At 34.4% G+C, this 13,201-nt stretch overlaps 1 protein-coding gene and 1 long non-coding RNA gene across 5 annotated transcripts; one reads left to right on the forward strand and one right to left on the reverse strand.

The window, feature by feature from the left end:
• The first annotated feature begins 5,690 nt into the window (after positions 1–5,690).
• Positions 5,691–7,746, forward strand: LOC128204079 (uncharacterized). Its single transcript, XR_008256087.1, has 3 exons — positions 5,691–6,021; positions 6,364–6,770; positions 7,015–7,746. It is a non-coding gene; the product is annotated as an uncharacterized LOC128204079 (long non-coding RNA).
• On the reverse strand, positions 6,880–8,849 carry LOC128204078 (uncharacterized). Of its 4 annotated transcripts, none has more exons than XR_008256086.1 (3): positions 8,310–8,840; positions 7,740–7,892; positions 6,880–7,111 (listed from the first exon to the last, which is right to left on the reverse strand). XR_008256086.1 is itself a non-coding variant. In XM_052905420.1 (3 exons), exons 1-3 carry the CDS (start codon positions 8,398–8,400, stop codon positions 7,006–7,008), a joined length of 354 nt encoding a protein of 117 aa, XP_052761380.1. In that variant the 5' UTR covers positions 8,401–8,849; the 3' UTR covers positions 6,880–7,005. The 4 variants fall into 4 exon arrangements, 1 of the variants encoding a protein (XP_052761380.1); XR_008256085.1 differs by having other exon boundaries at positions 8,298–8,835; XR_008256084.1 differs by lacking the exon at positions 8,310–8,840 and adding an exon at positions 8,092–8,270.
• Between the last annotated feature and the right edge of the window lie 4,352 nt (positions 8,850–13,201).

Below are 13,201 nucleotides of genomic sequence, written 5' to 3' on the forward strand. Positions count from 1 at the left end.
TTGTATGCGAATATGTGTTAATATTTAAACAATACTTGTATCCCGAATGAAAGGGAACACATATAGCATGGTTTTGTTTTAGTTCTACAGGAAATAAGTTCATTAAAAAACGCATCAAGCTAGCAAAACAAATATTAAACAGAAACGGAAATACCATTAAAAAAATAGTATTAGGTCGAAATAGAAATACTTTGTATACCCAATGCTTACAGGTGCAGTATCAAGCTACCACTCCTCTTCTGTGCAATAATCAGTACAAGGCATTTCACAGTTGGCCAATAGTTTATAGACTTTTGAGAATATTCACAATGTTGAAGACGTGCTTGTTTTCACTTTTAAACCTTCACTTCTGTAGACATTTGGACCTGCAATATTTTTTTACGATTTGTTTTAGCTGTGCTTGCATTTGTTTTTAAAATCCAAACATTTGTACACAATTTATACTTTATTACTGACTAAAATAAATTCACACATTGATTTAGCAAAAGCGAAACTAAAATCAGTAGACACTAACAAAGTGCCACTTTACCACAAGGCTTATTCATGAAACGGACCCAGGGCGCCACTAACTTGACGTGTTTTATATTTAGGTTGTGTGGCTTCGAAATCAATTCAAATCTACCAATTTTGAAATAATTACCTCAATTTTACCGAAATCATAGCCTCGCATATGCAACCATGCACTAGTGTGTGGGAGGCAATGAGCACCTACGCACCATTGTAATGAAGGCGACTAAAACACCACAGTAAGTTAATATGCCTTTTGAAGCACTGCTATTAGAGAACGAAAAATATAAAACCGCTCTCGTAAAAAACAACTAGGCATATATTGGTGCACTTTAATGAAACGGAAGACCTATATCGTGCAACATTATGGGTCAAAGGGCATATAACGGGGACCTGTAAGTTACCCTCAGGTGGATAAGGGGAATTGACGCGCCACTGCAAGATAATTGCTACTGACTCACCATTGTACGGACAACGGGAACGAAAGGCGTACTTCTAGCCATTGGAACATTGCAACAGAAGGTCCCTAATATGCCTCTATAGAAAAGAGCAAACCATAAGCAAACAACAAAACAGGAGCCAAAGACAGCTTATATGACAATATAGTGGAACCGAATGCCACCATAAAAACACAATTGTATTGTAACCAATGATCACTTACATCGACCTAAGTGAGCCGAATGTTTCTGACCTGCTTCTGTAATGAAAGTGAAGGCCACATACTTGGCACTAAAAGGGTGTATGCCATAAAGACACCAATGAAATGCAAAATAAATTCCTCTTGCTTACTTCCCTCTGACAGGGAAGTTTTGGCCAAGATCAACCTCGAACCAGGCCATTGAATGAAAACAATGACAACTAACGGGACGCATTAATGGCAAAGAGGGTCATATGGCATTCTAACGACCATCAACACAGAAATACGAATATTGGTTTTCATCCAATAAATTAGGTCCATCTACATTCAAAGGTTGATTATCAACATCGTATGATGTAATATGACCATATAGTGCTATGTATCATTTCATACGTTTAACGTATTCTACTGATCCTTTTGTCTAAAACATATTATTGTAATCACTCTAAATATTACAGTCATTGCCTGCAAAAGGTTTTGCTGACGGCGCCGATGCTGACGAGTGGCCGTATTTGTTCGTTTGTTTCTGTTCCTGTAGCATTTGGTCAATTGCCTTCAAAGAACTGCCAAATTGAATTTGGTGGGAAAGTCTTGAACCTATATCAAAGTTCGAATGTGTGAAACGTCTTCTTGTTTGAGGGTAAATAGTTTTGTTTCTGTGCGAGAGAAACGCTACTCTGAATAAAGAGAGCATCCTGACATTTCGCGAGTCATCGATACATCGAAGGTTTCAAAACATGTTCTTCTTTTTATCATTCTTTTAATATATTTCGAGTCATTGAAAGCACGTACGTACGTTCTAAAACGAACATTAAATTTGAATAACTACAACAATTTCCAAGTTTTTTAAATTGTTTAAAACAAATAATAGATGTTGATAGTTTTTTGTTTATTTTTAAGTTACACGCTATGATTTTCCTCCGCCAATGATACCAATTCACTTCAAAATTATTTACAATTGACTATGTTTTGTTTTTTTTCAAAAATCGAGAAAAGCTTTTCCAGATAGTTATACAATTAGCCCGCCAAATCAGTTTCCACCAGTGTTTTCTCACCTGGTCCAATGGCGGCCATTGCGGTAATCAAATCAAAACACTACTTTCCTCCCTGAATTGGACAACTAGAAGAATGTGAATTTTAAAATAATGATAAATATCAGTCATATCTGTTTTATAAAATATTTGTATTTGAATACCTATTACCATAATATTTAATATGATCTTGAACATTTTAAATTACAATAGGGAAGCAGCTTGAAATCAATTTTTCGATCGCGAATCTTGTGAATGGCTGTGTTATAGAGTTTCTGTAAGCTTAGTATATTTGTACTTAAACATACGATTGTAATTGAATACAAGTTCGCGAACTTATCGGTCATATTAAAATATTCTGATCAAAGGGATACAATGGATAAACTGTTAAAGGGTACACACTACTTCATTTGGATTTAGCTAATAATAATCCGTGCGACGCTTAAACAATTTAAATGGGGCTTACGTAAAGTAGCTGCATGAGTATATTCGGGGCATTTGTACGGGCCCGTCGAATATATGACATTGTATCGGTAAAATTGAATGCAATACTTCTTATAGGTAATATCCCGTTCTTATTCACCGATCATTACCGATCTTCTATAAATGTGAGCTTTCAGATGTTAGCATTTGTTTGAGGTAACTTCAAAGTCACAAAATTTGCACCACAACATCCAAGATCAAAACATTTTTAAAATAAAGTTAAAAGGATAGGCTCATAGTTCTTGTTTTTATTTTGGAATTTTGAAAAAAACCCTGATGCTTCAAACATCCTTTGCAGTACAATTTCGTTGTAAGGTCTTGAAATGAAACGTAGTAAATATGTACTACTTTTGACAATACCCAAATTTTGCAAGGTTTATAAAAAATAATAATTGATTTAACATTTTTTAAATATTTTGATGAATTAAGTCCCTATAAACCTTTCAACTTACCGTTTTAAAAATATGAGGCAACTCGCACGTGCTCCATTGAGTGATTGCGTACGTGTTTTTTTACGTGTGGCCAGTATGAAGCGAACAAATAAAATTCGTTCGATATATATACAGATGCGGGTATATTACTTACTCTCCATCGAGAGCACGTTTAAGGCAGTGCCTTAATTACCTATTGCCTACATGTACTTCTTTTATCCTGTGGCCAGTATGAAGCGAACAAATAAAATTCGTTCGATATATATACAGATGCGGGTATATTACTTACTCTCCACCGACAGCACGTTTAAGGCAGTGCCTTAATTACCTATTGCCTACATGTACTTCTTTTATCCTGTGGCCAGTATGAAGCGAACAAATAAAATTCGTTCGATATATATACAGATGCGGGTATATTACTTACTCTCCACCGACAGCACGTTTAAGACAAGGCCATATCTTCATGTTATACTGACGGCGTTCACAAAATCTTAAATCAGCGAAGTATTAATGGAGTTTAATAATTGATCCATTACACTGGTGTTGTGTATCCGGTATAACAGTCAGCAAATATATCTGATTTAACTTCCTTAGTTTCGTAGAGACGAGGAACAGACTGTTAACATTTGTTTAAACGTCGACTAATCTTAAAAGCGTAATTCATTGGAAGCAAAACTTAATAAATCATTCAAGTATATATTTGTTTTAAATAAAAAAGAAGTGTCGTAATTTTAATGGTTACATACTAACGAAAAGGAGTTTTAATTCTGTTCAGTTCATAACTTCACCATGAGGATTTGCTACAAAGTGGTGGTTTTAAATATGATATTTATTCAAGTGCAAGGTAAGCACTTTTTCCGGTTCATGTTCCCTTTATTTTCTCCTAATTCACATTATGTCAAACCCAGCAACGAAAGGCATGTGGTCTTAAACTATACTGTCCTTTCCGTTTGCTTGTGCCCTTAAAAATAGACGGAATTGAAGTAGCAGTGACGTCAGGAAAGTGCTTAAATTAAATGTATAATAACTTGAAGCCCAGACAAATTTGTTTGTGTGTTATTTGTGTGAATGTATTTGTATGTATAATTGTATGTGTAAATGTGAATGTTTTTTTTTAAAAAGAGCAATACATATAATTAATCTCAATATATATATATATATATATATATATATATATATATATATATATATATATATATATATATATATATATATATATATATATATATATATATATCTACTACAGATATTAAGGTGACCATATATATATTAATCTAGGTATTATGGGGACCGTTGGATTAAGGCGACAAAAATTGGTCTCCTTAATATTTTCAGTCCAGATTTGATGTATCAAATGTCAATAAAAATGTCCATTGACAGTAAGTTGATAAGCTTGAATGTTTATTTACGTGATCATTTCATTGTTTTAAATATTATTCTCTTTTAATATTAAAAAAAAAATATTCTTAAAATTTTGTGTTAGTATATTTGTGTATCCATAAAAATAGCTATTAAGGCGACCAGGGAAAAAATCATAATTTTGGTCAAAAATAGCTATATACTAAGCATTTTTTATTTGTTTTACTTTATTTAAAGCTTATTGTATATTATCCCGAAGTTTCATTCCATAAAAAACAGAAATGAGGAAAATCGATATTTCGTGTACCATCAGCATCCAAATTTTCAAGTATACAGAAATTTAACTTTCCGGAATATAACGGAAATTTTCGGGTATCTCCGTGGTACTATCTCCGTGCAATTATGCAGTATGGCGTTCATCTCTTACAGAAAGAGAATGGTAACTTGGTAAGTGTTTAAAATACATATTCAACGTTTTTTCGTTTATTTTTATGACTTTTGTACAGTTGTATAAATCGTCCACCCTTTGGATGAAAAGCAAATGATTTATCCGGATTTTGTTCATCCGAAACTAAATCACTAGTATCAACATCCGGTGTAATTTTTGCTTGTATTTTGGAGAAACTCGATTGATTTCTAGCAAACTTGGTTTACCACTACTGTACATCGTCGCTTATTATTATTTGGTATGTTCCAATCTAAAAAATGATTTGCTCCCATAACATCTCAGATTTTAATAAATAAAAGACGAAAGGATACAAATGCCTTACATTTTGTTTGTCAATGTCATGTCATTAGTCAGTCTCATCACCTTTGAATAGCAGAACAGAACAAACACTATCACCAATTCGTATTGTGGCTTTTTGCATGTGTCTTAAATTCTCATATTTGATAATAAATGCAACAATAAAATATTTCCCTTATTCTGCCACAGTTATGCACCAGTCAATTGTAACAATGGCGCCCAGGTCTTGTTTATACCGGGGATAGCAGGGGAAATGGGCCATGTTTTTACCTTCCAGGTGGACCGGCAGTGCTGAGTGAATGCGGTGTTATTGTTTTTGCGCTGATAACAGGGAATGGGCCTAACCTAGGATGTCCCCAGGGGCGTTTGACGGGGATCTGGTCATTTCGTAACCTTACCATTTCGTTACTGCTGATCTTGGTTATTTCGTAACCATTCTGTTAGTCAATTCGTAACCGTCAAGTAATCAATTGACCTTACGACAGCGGCTTCTAAGCCACGCCCCCTGATATCAAGGGAGCGAACTCTGTCTATGTCCGTCAAACAAACGAGGAAGTAATGGCGTCTCGCGTCGTTTCGCTTTCCGATATTCCTGACAAATTATCATAAATGTGACATTACAATGCGAAAAAAATAGAAGTCAAAGGAATTTGTAACTGGCTGCTACATCGGAAGGCTCGATATATCTTTAGAAAATGACGATATCTAACATTTACGGGGTGAAATCTATCCAAGTCAGAGAAAATCGGATAGCCGCCATGTTGTCAACATTGACATCGATACAAAGGAAAAGCGTGTGTGTGACGCATACTGTAAATGCAAACAAGGGTAAGTTTAACTTTTAATAACACCGGTCCTTCTTACAGTATTGTTGAAACAAAGATTAAATCATCGCACAATATGAGTAAATCATAAATGGCCCGAATGGGGAACCCGGAAGTGACATTAAATAACAGTTACTTGCCAGCTATACAGTATAACCTTGTATTCTATAGTATGAGCAGAAATGGTTTATTGGGGTTATGCATAAAAAGTTTCAGTTCTAAGCGATTGAACACTCCCCCTTATGAATAATAATGTAATAGTTGACAAGTGACAATCGTGGGTGATACCAATCTGTAACTTTTGCATTGCTCAAACATTCACATGCTTTGATTTTTGTTCTTACAGAAATTGTGGAACATGTTCACACACTCTGGCTGTAAAAGTAGACCTGGGAGGAAAAGTGCCCCCGGTGTGGGGCTCGAACTCACAACCACCAGAACACTAGCCTGGCGTTCTAACCAACTAAGCTGACTGGGCAGCTGGTTCTAACCCACACACACTACCCTCCCCCCATTTACCGGTTAAGGCTGGTGGAGGGTCTCCTGCTATTTACCGTTGACACCATTAAAGTATTCTGATTGATGGAGATAAGGAAGTCCCCTTATTATTGTCTTCAACAAGCCTACCGCCACAGGGGACCTAGCATAAGACCGGAAACCGCCCCCCCACACACACACACACATGATATTTGCCAGTCCAGGCAATGTCAACCGCAAGAGAAAACCAGTGATGACAAGTTTTACAAATAAACGGTAGGACCTATTTTAAAGCTTTTTATAACATTTAGTTTTTACTTTGCTGTACAAAAGAAATGGACTATTTGTCCAGAGAAAAACAACAACCACAAAACATCAGCTAGTATCTTGTCAATATTTCATTATGATATACATGTAGAAAGCAAACATCAAAGGCAGTAGCATTTACAGCTAGTATTAAAATATTTAACAATACATGTAACTGATTTATTTTAATATTGGCATCTTTTATTTATTTCAGGAAAGTGTGGTCTTTTGAAGAGAGTTCTTGAAGTTGTTCAGCATGTTGTTTTGATGGATTCTTGGAAGGATGTACCTCTATGATGTTAGCTTCAGTTCTGGAGTATAACACCAGTTGTTGCATATTTAATATCAGATTTATTAAATACATTGTTGTTTTGCAAACATTACTTAAACTTTGATATTTCTTTGATGTTTATGTATGATATTGTAGGTGAATATCTCTTTATTGCAGTGGCAAATATATTTTAAAATATATAGCATTAGCAGAAGTTATTTTTCACTGTTAAAGCTGCACTTTCACAGATTGATCACTTTGACAACTTACACAGGATTCGATTGCATTTATCATGTTTTGGCTTGAGAAGTTTGCTTTGTGATTTATATATTAGGTCTTAATTTAAAGAATGCCAAAATAAGCCGATTCTGAGACAAAAAGTGTCAAACTAGAATTCTGTGAGAGTGCAACTTTAAGAAAACTGTTAATCGAGTGTGCATGTGATCCGGACTCTGAACATTGGATGAACTATCATTAAATATTGTAGATTTACGTAAATGGCCCAAAATATAAAAATAACAATGAAAATACATGCATGTTTGACTCGTTCTTTATTCATAATAAGTCTAAGTCTTTACAGCACATGTTTGGCAGAATCAAGTTCTAATGAACATAATAATTGATTTAAATGTACAGTGAAATAAATTGTTTTATACAGAAAATAAAACCTTAACGATTCAGACCGATCTGTTCTCGTTTTGTTTTGGTGGCTCAAATATTTATCTGAGTTTTGGAGGAGGCCTAGCTGGTGTGAGCTGGTCAAATACAGTAGCTGCTTGAGGGTCAGTGTTTTCTTGATTGGATTTCCCGTCGACAAAGTGCTGATATGAAAATAAGAAATCTATGAAATGTGTCGGAATGACAGCTACAAAAGCCATTGTTTACATAGGAACCATACGAGTATATGAGATTCGAAAGCATGCGATGGTTCGGACAAAAATCTAGTTGTACGATATTTCCTGATTTACTTTGAAAGCAAAGCAGTTTATAAAAACTACATAACGGTATCAACAAAAATACCTCTATCTTGAATGAAATCAATCGTGTCCATGTTGAACCTGATATTAAATGGCCATTAATGCCGATTTGACAACACAAGCCAAAGCATAAATGTACGATGTTTATAGTTTAAAAATAGTAACACTTATTTAGGTCATGCACGGACAATTTCAGTATTAAATAAATTTTGAGCGGATTGAAATAAGTAGTTTTGTTCAAAAAAATACTTTTGTACAGACGTATAGATGTTTCGCCTTTGAACGATCTTTCAAAATTTCCAAGTTCAGCTGTTGATGAGGTCTTCCACAGAGTCTGATACAGCACTTGCATTTTTCTAAATAACTCACTGGTTTCGAATACAGAACGAATTGTAAGCCATCTTTAGTCGGCCTGGCTACCTTGTATCCGAATTACAAGTGCCATGACAACACCTTTTTACCATAATACTTAAAAAGGCGAGGAATTGCCAGCGCATGTATATGACGGACTCTGGTCAGTTTGACGGACAAAATGGCGGATAGCAACACGGCTTATCAGCCCTACATTCTGATTGGCTGATAGGACCTGTCAATCAAATCCTGTCGTAAGGTCAATTGCTCATATAATAACCACCATTTAACAAGGTGATAAATAGTACACTTAGCACCTCGTTAAGTGTATTGTTCGAACCTGGATGTATATTGCACAGCAACCAAGACACCAATTGGGAGACATTACTCGAATTCTCACTAGTAACAAGCCAATAATTTTTGTTACTCAATAGTTATTAGATATATATATATCATGCTAAAGTAGAAATGATTTGTTATACTACCAAAATATGTTAATTATTTTCTTACATTTTGTTTACTTATAAACAATAATTAAAGACTGATCGCGATGTATTTTTGAGTAAAATTACGTTTACATAAATGGTCATTCTTGACCTATTTCATTGACTATATTTGTTTGAATTGTTTAAAACGAACAAAATTTTGTTCTGTTTTTTTCTCAATTGATTCATATTCTGCATACTTTATATCCGAAACCGACAAAAAACAACCTTAAATTATTTGTTAGGCCAAATAAAAAAATAGGTCTGTTTCAGGTTACCCGACCGACCCTATTTTTCCCGCCGACCCTAACCTATTTTTCCCTGAAAAAAATGTGATTTGGGTACGAAAAGCATTTGTTACGAAATGTATGTACGTAAAGTTGACAATATTAGAGTTGGATTTTTTGAATGTATTTACCGTACTTCACCTTAGAGTTCGGACACCTTAAAATAATTAATTTTTCGCTCTACGAATTCATAGAAAATAACCATTTTTACATTTTATTTACATGTATGGTAAACCTGCCTTTTTTCTTCATGTCTGCATTTTACCACTTATTAATTTATCCGTAGTTATCAATGGTTATTACGCCTATAAGTCACTGTAGCTCCTTCATCAAGATGGTTAAAATCCCATTCAACACCATTTTATACATGCATTGAAATGAATAAACACCTTTTATCGGCTTCAGATCAAACAGTCCCATTGTGTGACGTCACATAACTCAGTTATACCCACGAGGATCTCATGGAGAGCATGGATATTGTTATGCAGGATTAATGTGTTTGGTGTTTTTTTATTGTAACTTGAGTATTGCATTTATAACTTTAATTCATCACATTTAATAGTTACCTGTATCATTGAATGTGTTGACTTTATTGTTTTCATGCCAAGAAATCCTATCCAATTTTCAATTAAGAAGGAAACCCCTGTATGCCAGCATATACCTGGATTTTAGCAGCATATGCATTATGTTCCATTCAGTGGTTTTGTGCTAAGGGTTAAAGGACTGACTTGGTTCTCCATGAAATTTTTATCAGTTATCTGCTGTTACAGCTAATTCATTTCATTTAATGGCCATTACGACCAGCATGAAATTCAGGGGAGCAATAATTTTGGTCATTTTTCAGAAAAATCTTTCTATAGTGCATGGTTCTTAGATTTAACGCTTCATCTCATTTTGTTGATAACGACACTTGTCAAAAATAAAAATAAAAATTCAATAATAGTTTATTATCAAGTATTGACATGATTTTCTTAACTATAAAAAGTATAATTATTAATTAACTAAGCTAAGCATTACATCTTTGATATTGTTTATGAACAATCTCCTTGATAACAATATTTAACTATCTAAACCACACTCTTGTTATTATGTTTAATTATGTTTAAAGATTGAAAACATCAAGTACAAATGTACTAACTATATTTCTTAGTTCCCCGACAGCTAAATATTTTCCTCACGCCGGCCAAATCCTAATAGCCTCTTATAGAACAATACCGTAATCAAGTCGTTTAATTTAACAACTTGAGTACGGTATTGTTCTATAAGAGGCTCTTAGGATTTGGCCGGCGTGAGGAAGTTTTTTGAAACAAATAGAATCACAAACCCCAGTCAAACTTATCAACTTCCGGCTCAAAATGTTATGACTCATGTATATTTAATAGAATGATACCGGGGAGTTGTTTATCTGTGGATGTCGAAAATCTGCTTAAAGGGGCTATACTCCGTATGATAAAATAGCGGAAAAAAAGAGAAAATTTTCGAAAACTGACATAAACTTGGCATCGATGTGTACACTGCATTGAAACTTACTAACTGAAGAACCCGGTCTCCGACACATTTTTTTTTACATTTTGGTACTTTTTTTTTTACAATTATGATAAAGCGTAACACAGTCCATTAGATAATTGTCCTGAGATTCGTTACAGAAGAAAACTTTTTTGGTGCGAATCTGGTGTACAGTCCCTTTAAGGGTTCATTGTACTTTGCGCTCATTATAAATAGATAAATAAAGGGTCTTCGCATTGATACAAAAAGCTTAGTTCCTTCATTCACAGCAACATATAATTGATTAACGCAAGATTAGCAGCATCAGTAGAATTTATATGATAGTTAGTAGAAGGAATAGTAGTAGCTGTTGTTGTAGAAGTGGCAACAACAACAACAACAATTCAGCAGGAGCGGCAGTAGTTTAGGGGTATCATCATCATCATTATCATCATCATTATCATCATCATCATCATCATCATCGGTGGTGGTGGTGGTGGTGGTGGTGGTGGTTGTGGTGGTGCTGACAGTGGTGTTGTGGCGGTGGTGTTGACATTGGCAATAGCAGAAGCAGTAGTGGCAGTATCAACAACAATAGCTGCAGCATTACCACCTGTATTACTAAGACTTAAGAGCACACATATTAAATGACCAACATAGTCGGTTCTGTTCGGTTGGGTTAAATACCTATTTACAGTAACGTTCTGAGTCATGTTATTATTTGGGGTGGGGGTGGGTCAATATTTTACAGAAAAGGAGTCACTCAAGGACAGCGACCATTGTTGTGAGTTTATGTCGGTCAAAACATGTTCTTTCACAGGTCACGGTATGAAGACAATGCCAGATGAACACAAAACTAAGCAATTTTTTAGATTGAAACATTGCAAAAACAAATCCCAATCAGTTATACGAAAATGCATTTTAACCGCCTCATGTGTTCATGATAATATGAACAAAATTGAAGTAAAATTAACATTCGGAGATTCAGTTTTGCCAATGTGATATATTTTTTCAAGTTTCGTTTGTATTTCCCATTTTCCATGGTGTATACGTATACTTACGAACTCAATTTTTTTTACAGTGAAATAAAAACAACAAAGCTTTAAAAATGAACAATAAGAGTGTGTGTTTTTGTTAAAAAATGTGAACCCAATAAATCTGACATTTTAAAATCAATATCCATACGCTTAGTAAAGCATACCCTTAAATATAATTCGACCTACGAGACGGCCAGATTCCTATATAATGTAATATAGGTTACATTTTCATTCCAAATAAAACGGTTGGTTAAGCATACCATTTTCATTAACATCTGTCATACACATGTATGTCTAAAACGATAATGTTACTCATTAAAAACATCATATTTTTGTTTAAGAATAAGTAAATAATAACTTTTACTAAATTAAGTACTCTGTAATTTTAATTAATTGTAGTTAACACTTGATACTTCTTCACGTCTTTCTGGGCAAAATTAAATACATTCTTCCAAATCTTGACCCAAACTACAGCAACTCCCTAGATATGAAAACATGATTAAACACATGGTCAGATTCTCGGTCAATTAGGGGTTAATGTGTAGCTGAAATTGGCTCTTGTGTAGAAATGAAAAGTGGAAAAATTGGCTGGTATTTCTTGGCATGATTGATGTTTCAATGAGTATTACTGTACGATTATTGCTTCATAAAGTCTATATTAAAAGTGTGATACAAGTTTCAAAGTTAATTGGCGGATCGTTTTACAAACATGTCATGTCTGTGTTTTAATCTCTGCATTGCCCTTGTTGTTTCTTTAATCCTCCATTGAATATATCACACATCCTTTTCACCAGGCAATAAATCGTTTAGGATGGGTAGTAACCAACTAACTTATCACAGTGATGTATACGGTTAGGTAATCTAGCCAGGCATTGTAACGATAAAGATCAATAATTTTTGTCTGTGAGACTTAGTAACTGTAAAAGTTCAGTCGATGTCCTTTGGGTGTCCGAAAATTAGGTACCTAAAATAAATTATTTTTGAAAATAATAATGGATGTCGGAATTTATAGAATGTCCGAACTCTTAAGGTGAATTACGTTTGTGCTTGTGTGGCAGGTATGTTTCAATTCTTGAACTATATTTTCTTGTCAGATACAAATGTGTCAGATACTGACTTTCGGATTGATATGTCAGACTTAAGTGTGCAATTTTGGCAATAAAACCTGCATGTTACTTGTTCTTCAAACCTGAACCCCCAGGTCCTCTTGACAGCATTGAGGTTTCCTTGGCTAATGGCTTATATGGTAAATTTGCTGTCCCACTCTTCATGTAATTATGTTTCAGGGAGGTTAGTATTCTACAGAGGGTGATTGAAAGCCAACGGGTGCATAAAGAAAAGTAAAACCGTTCCTGGAAAGTCTCAAATAATAGCAGAGTGGTGTACCATAACTTAGTTAAAATCCAACCACCATTGTCAAAAGTATTTAACCAGACAAATAAAGAATGTTTCCCTTGAAGCATGTAACATGTTTAAAAACTACTGATAAACCTGAAAATTGATGACTT

Source organism: Mya arenaria, chromosome 10 (assembly GCF_026914265.1).
Source record: "Mya arenaria isolate MELC-2E11 chromosome 10, ASM2691426v1".
Lineage (NCBI taxonomy): Eukaryota > Metazoa > Mollusca > Bivalvia > Myida > Myidae > Mya > Mya arenaria.

Excerpts from the sequence above, each read along its gene's own strand:
- LOC128204078 (XM_052905420.1), bottom strand. The coding sequence starts at position 8,400 with ATGCAAGTGCTGTATCAGACTCTGTGGAAGACCTCATCAACAGCTGAA. Across the intron at positions 7,893-8,305 it reads GGCGAAACATCTATACGTCT|CACTTTGTCGACGGGAAATC; the intron begins GTACAAAAGTAT and ends TTTTCATATCAG. Across the intron at positions 7,112-7,739 it reads GATCGGTCTGAATCGTTAAG|AACTGAAGCTAACATCATAG; the intron begins GTTTTATTTTCT and ends GTTATACTCCAG.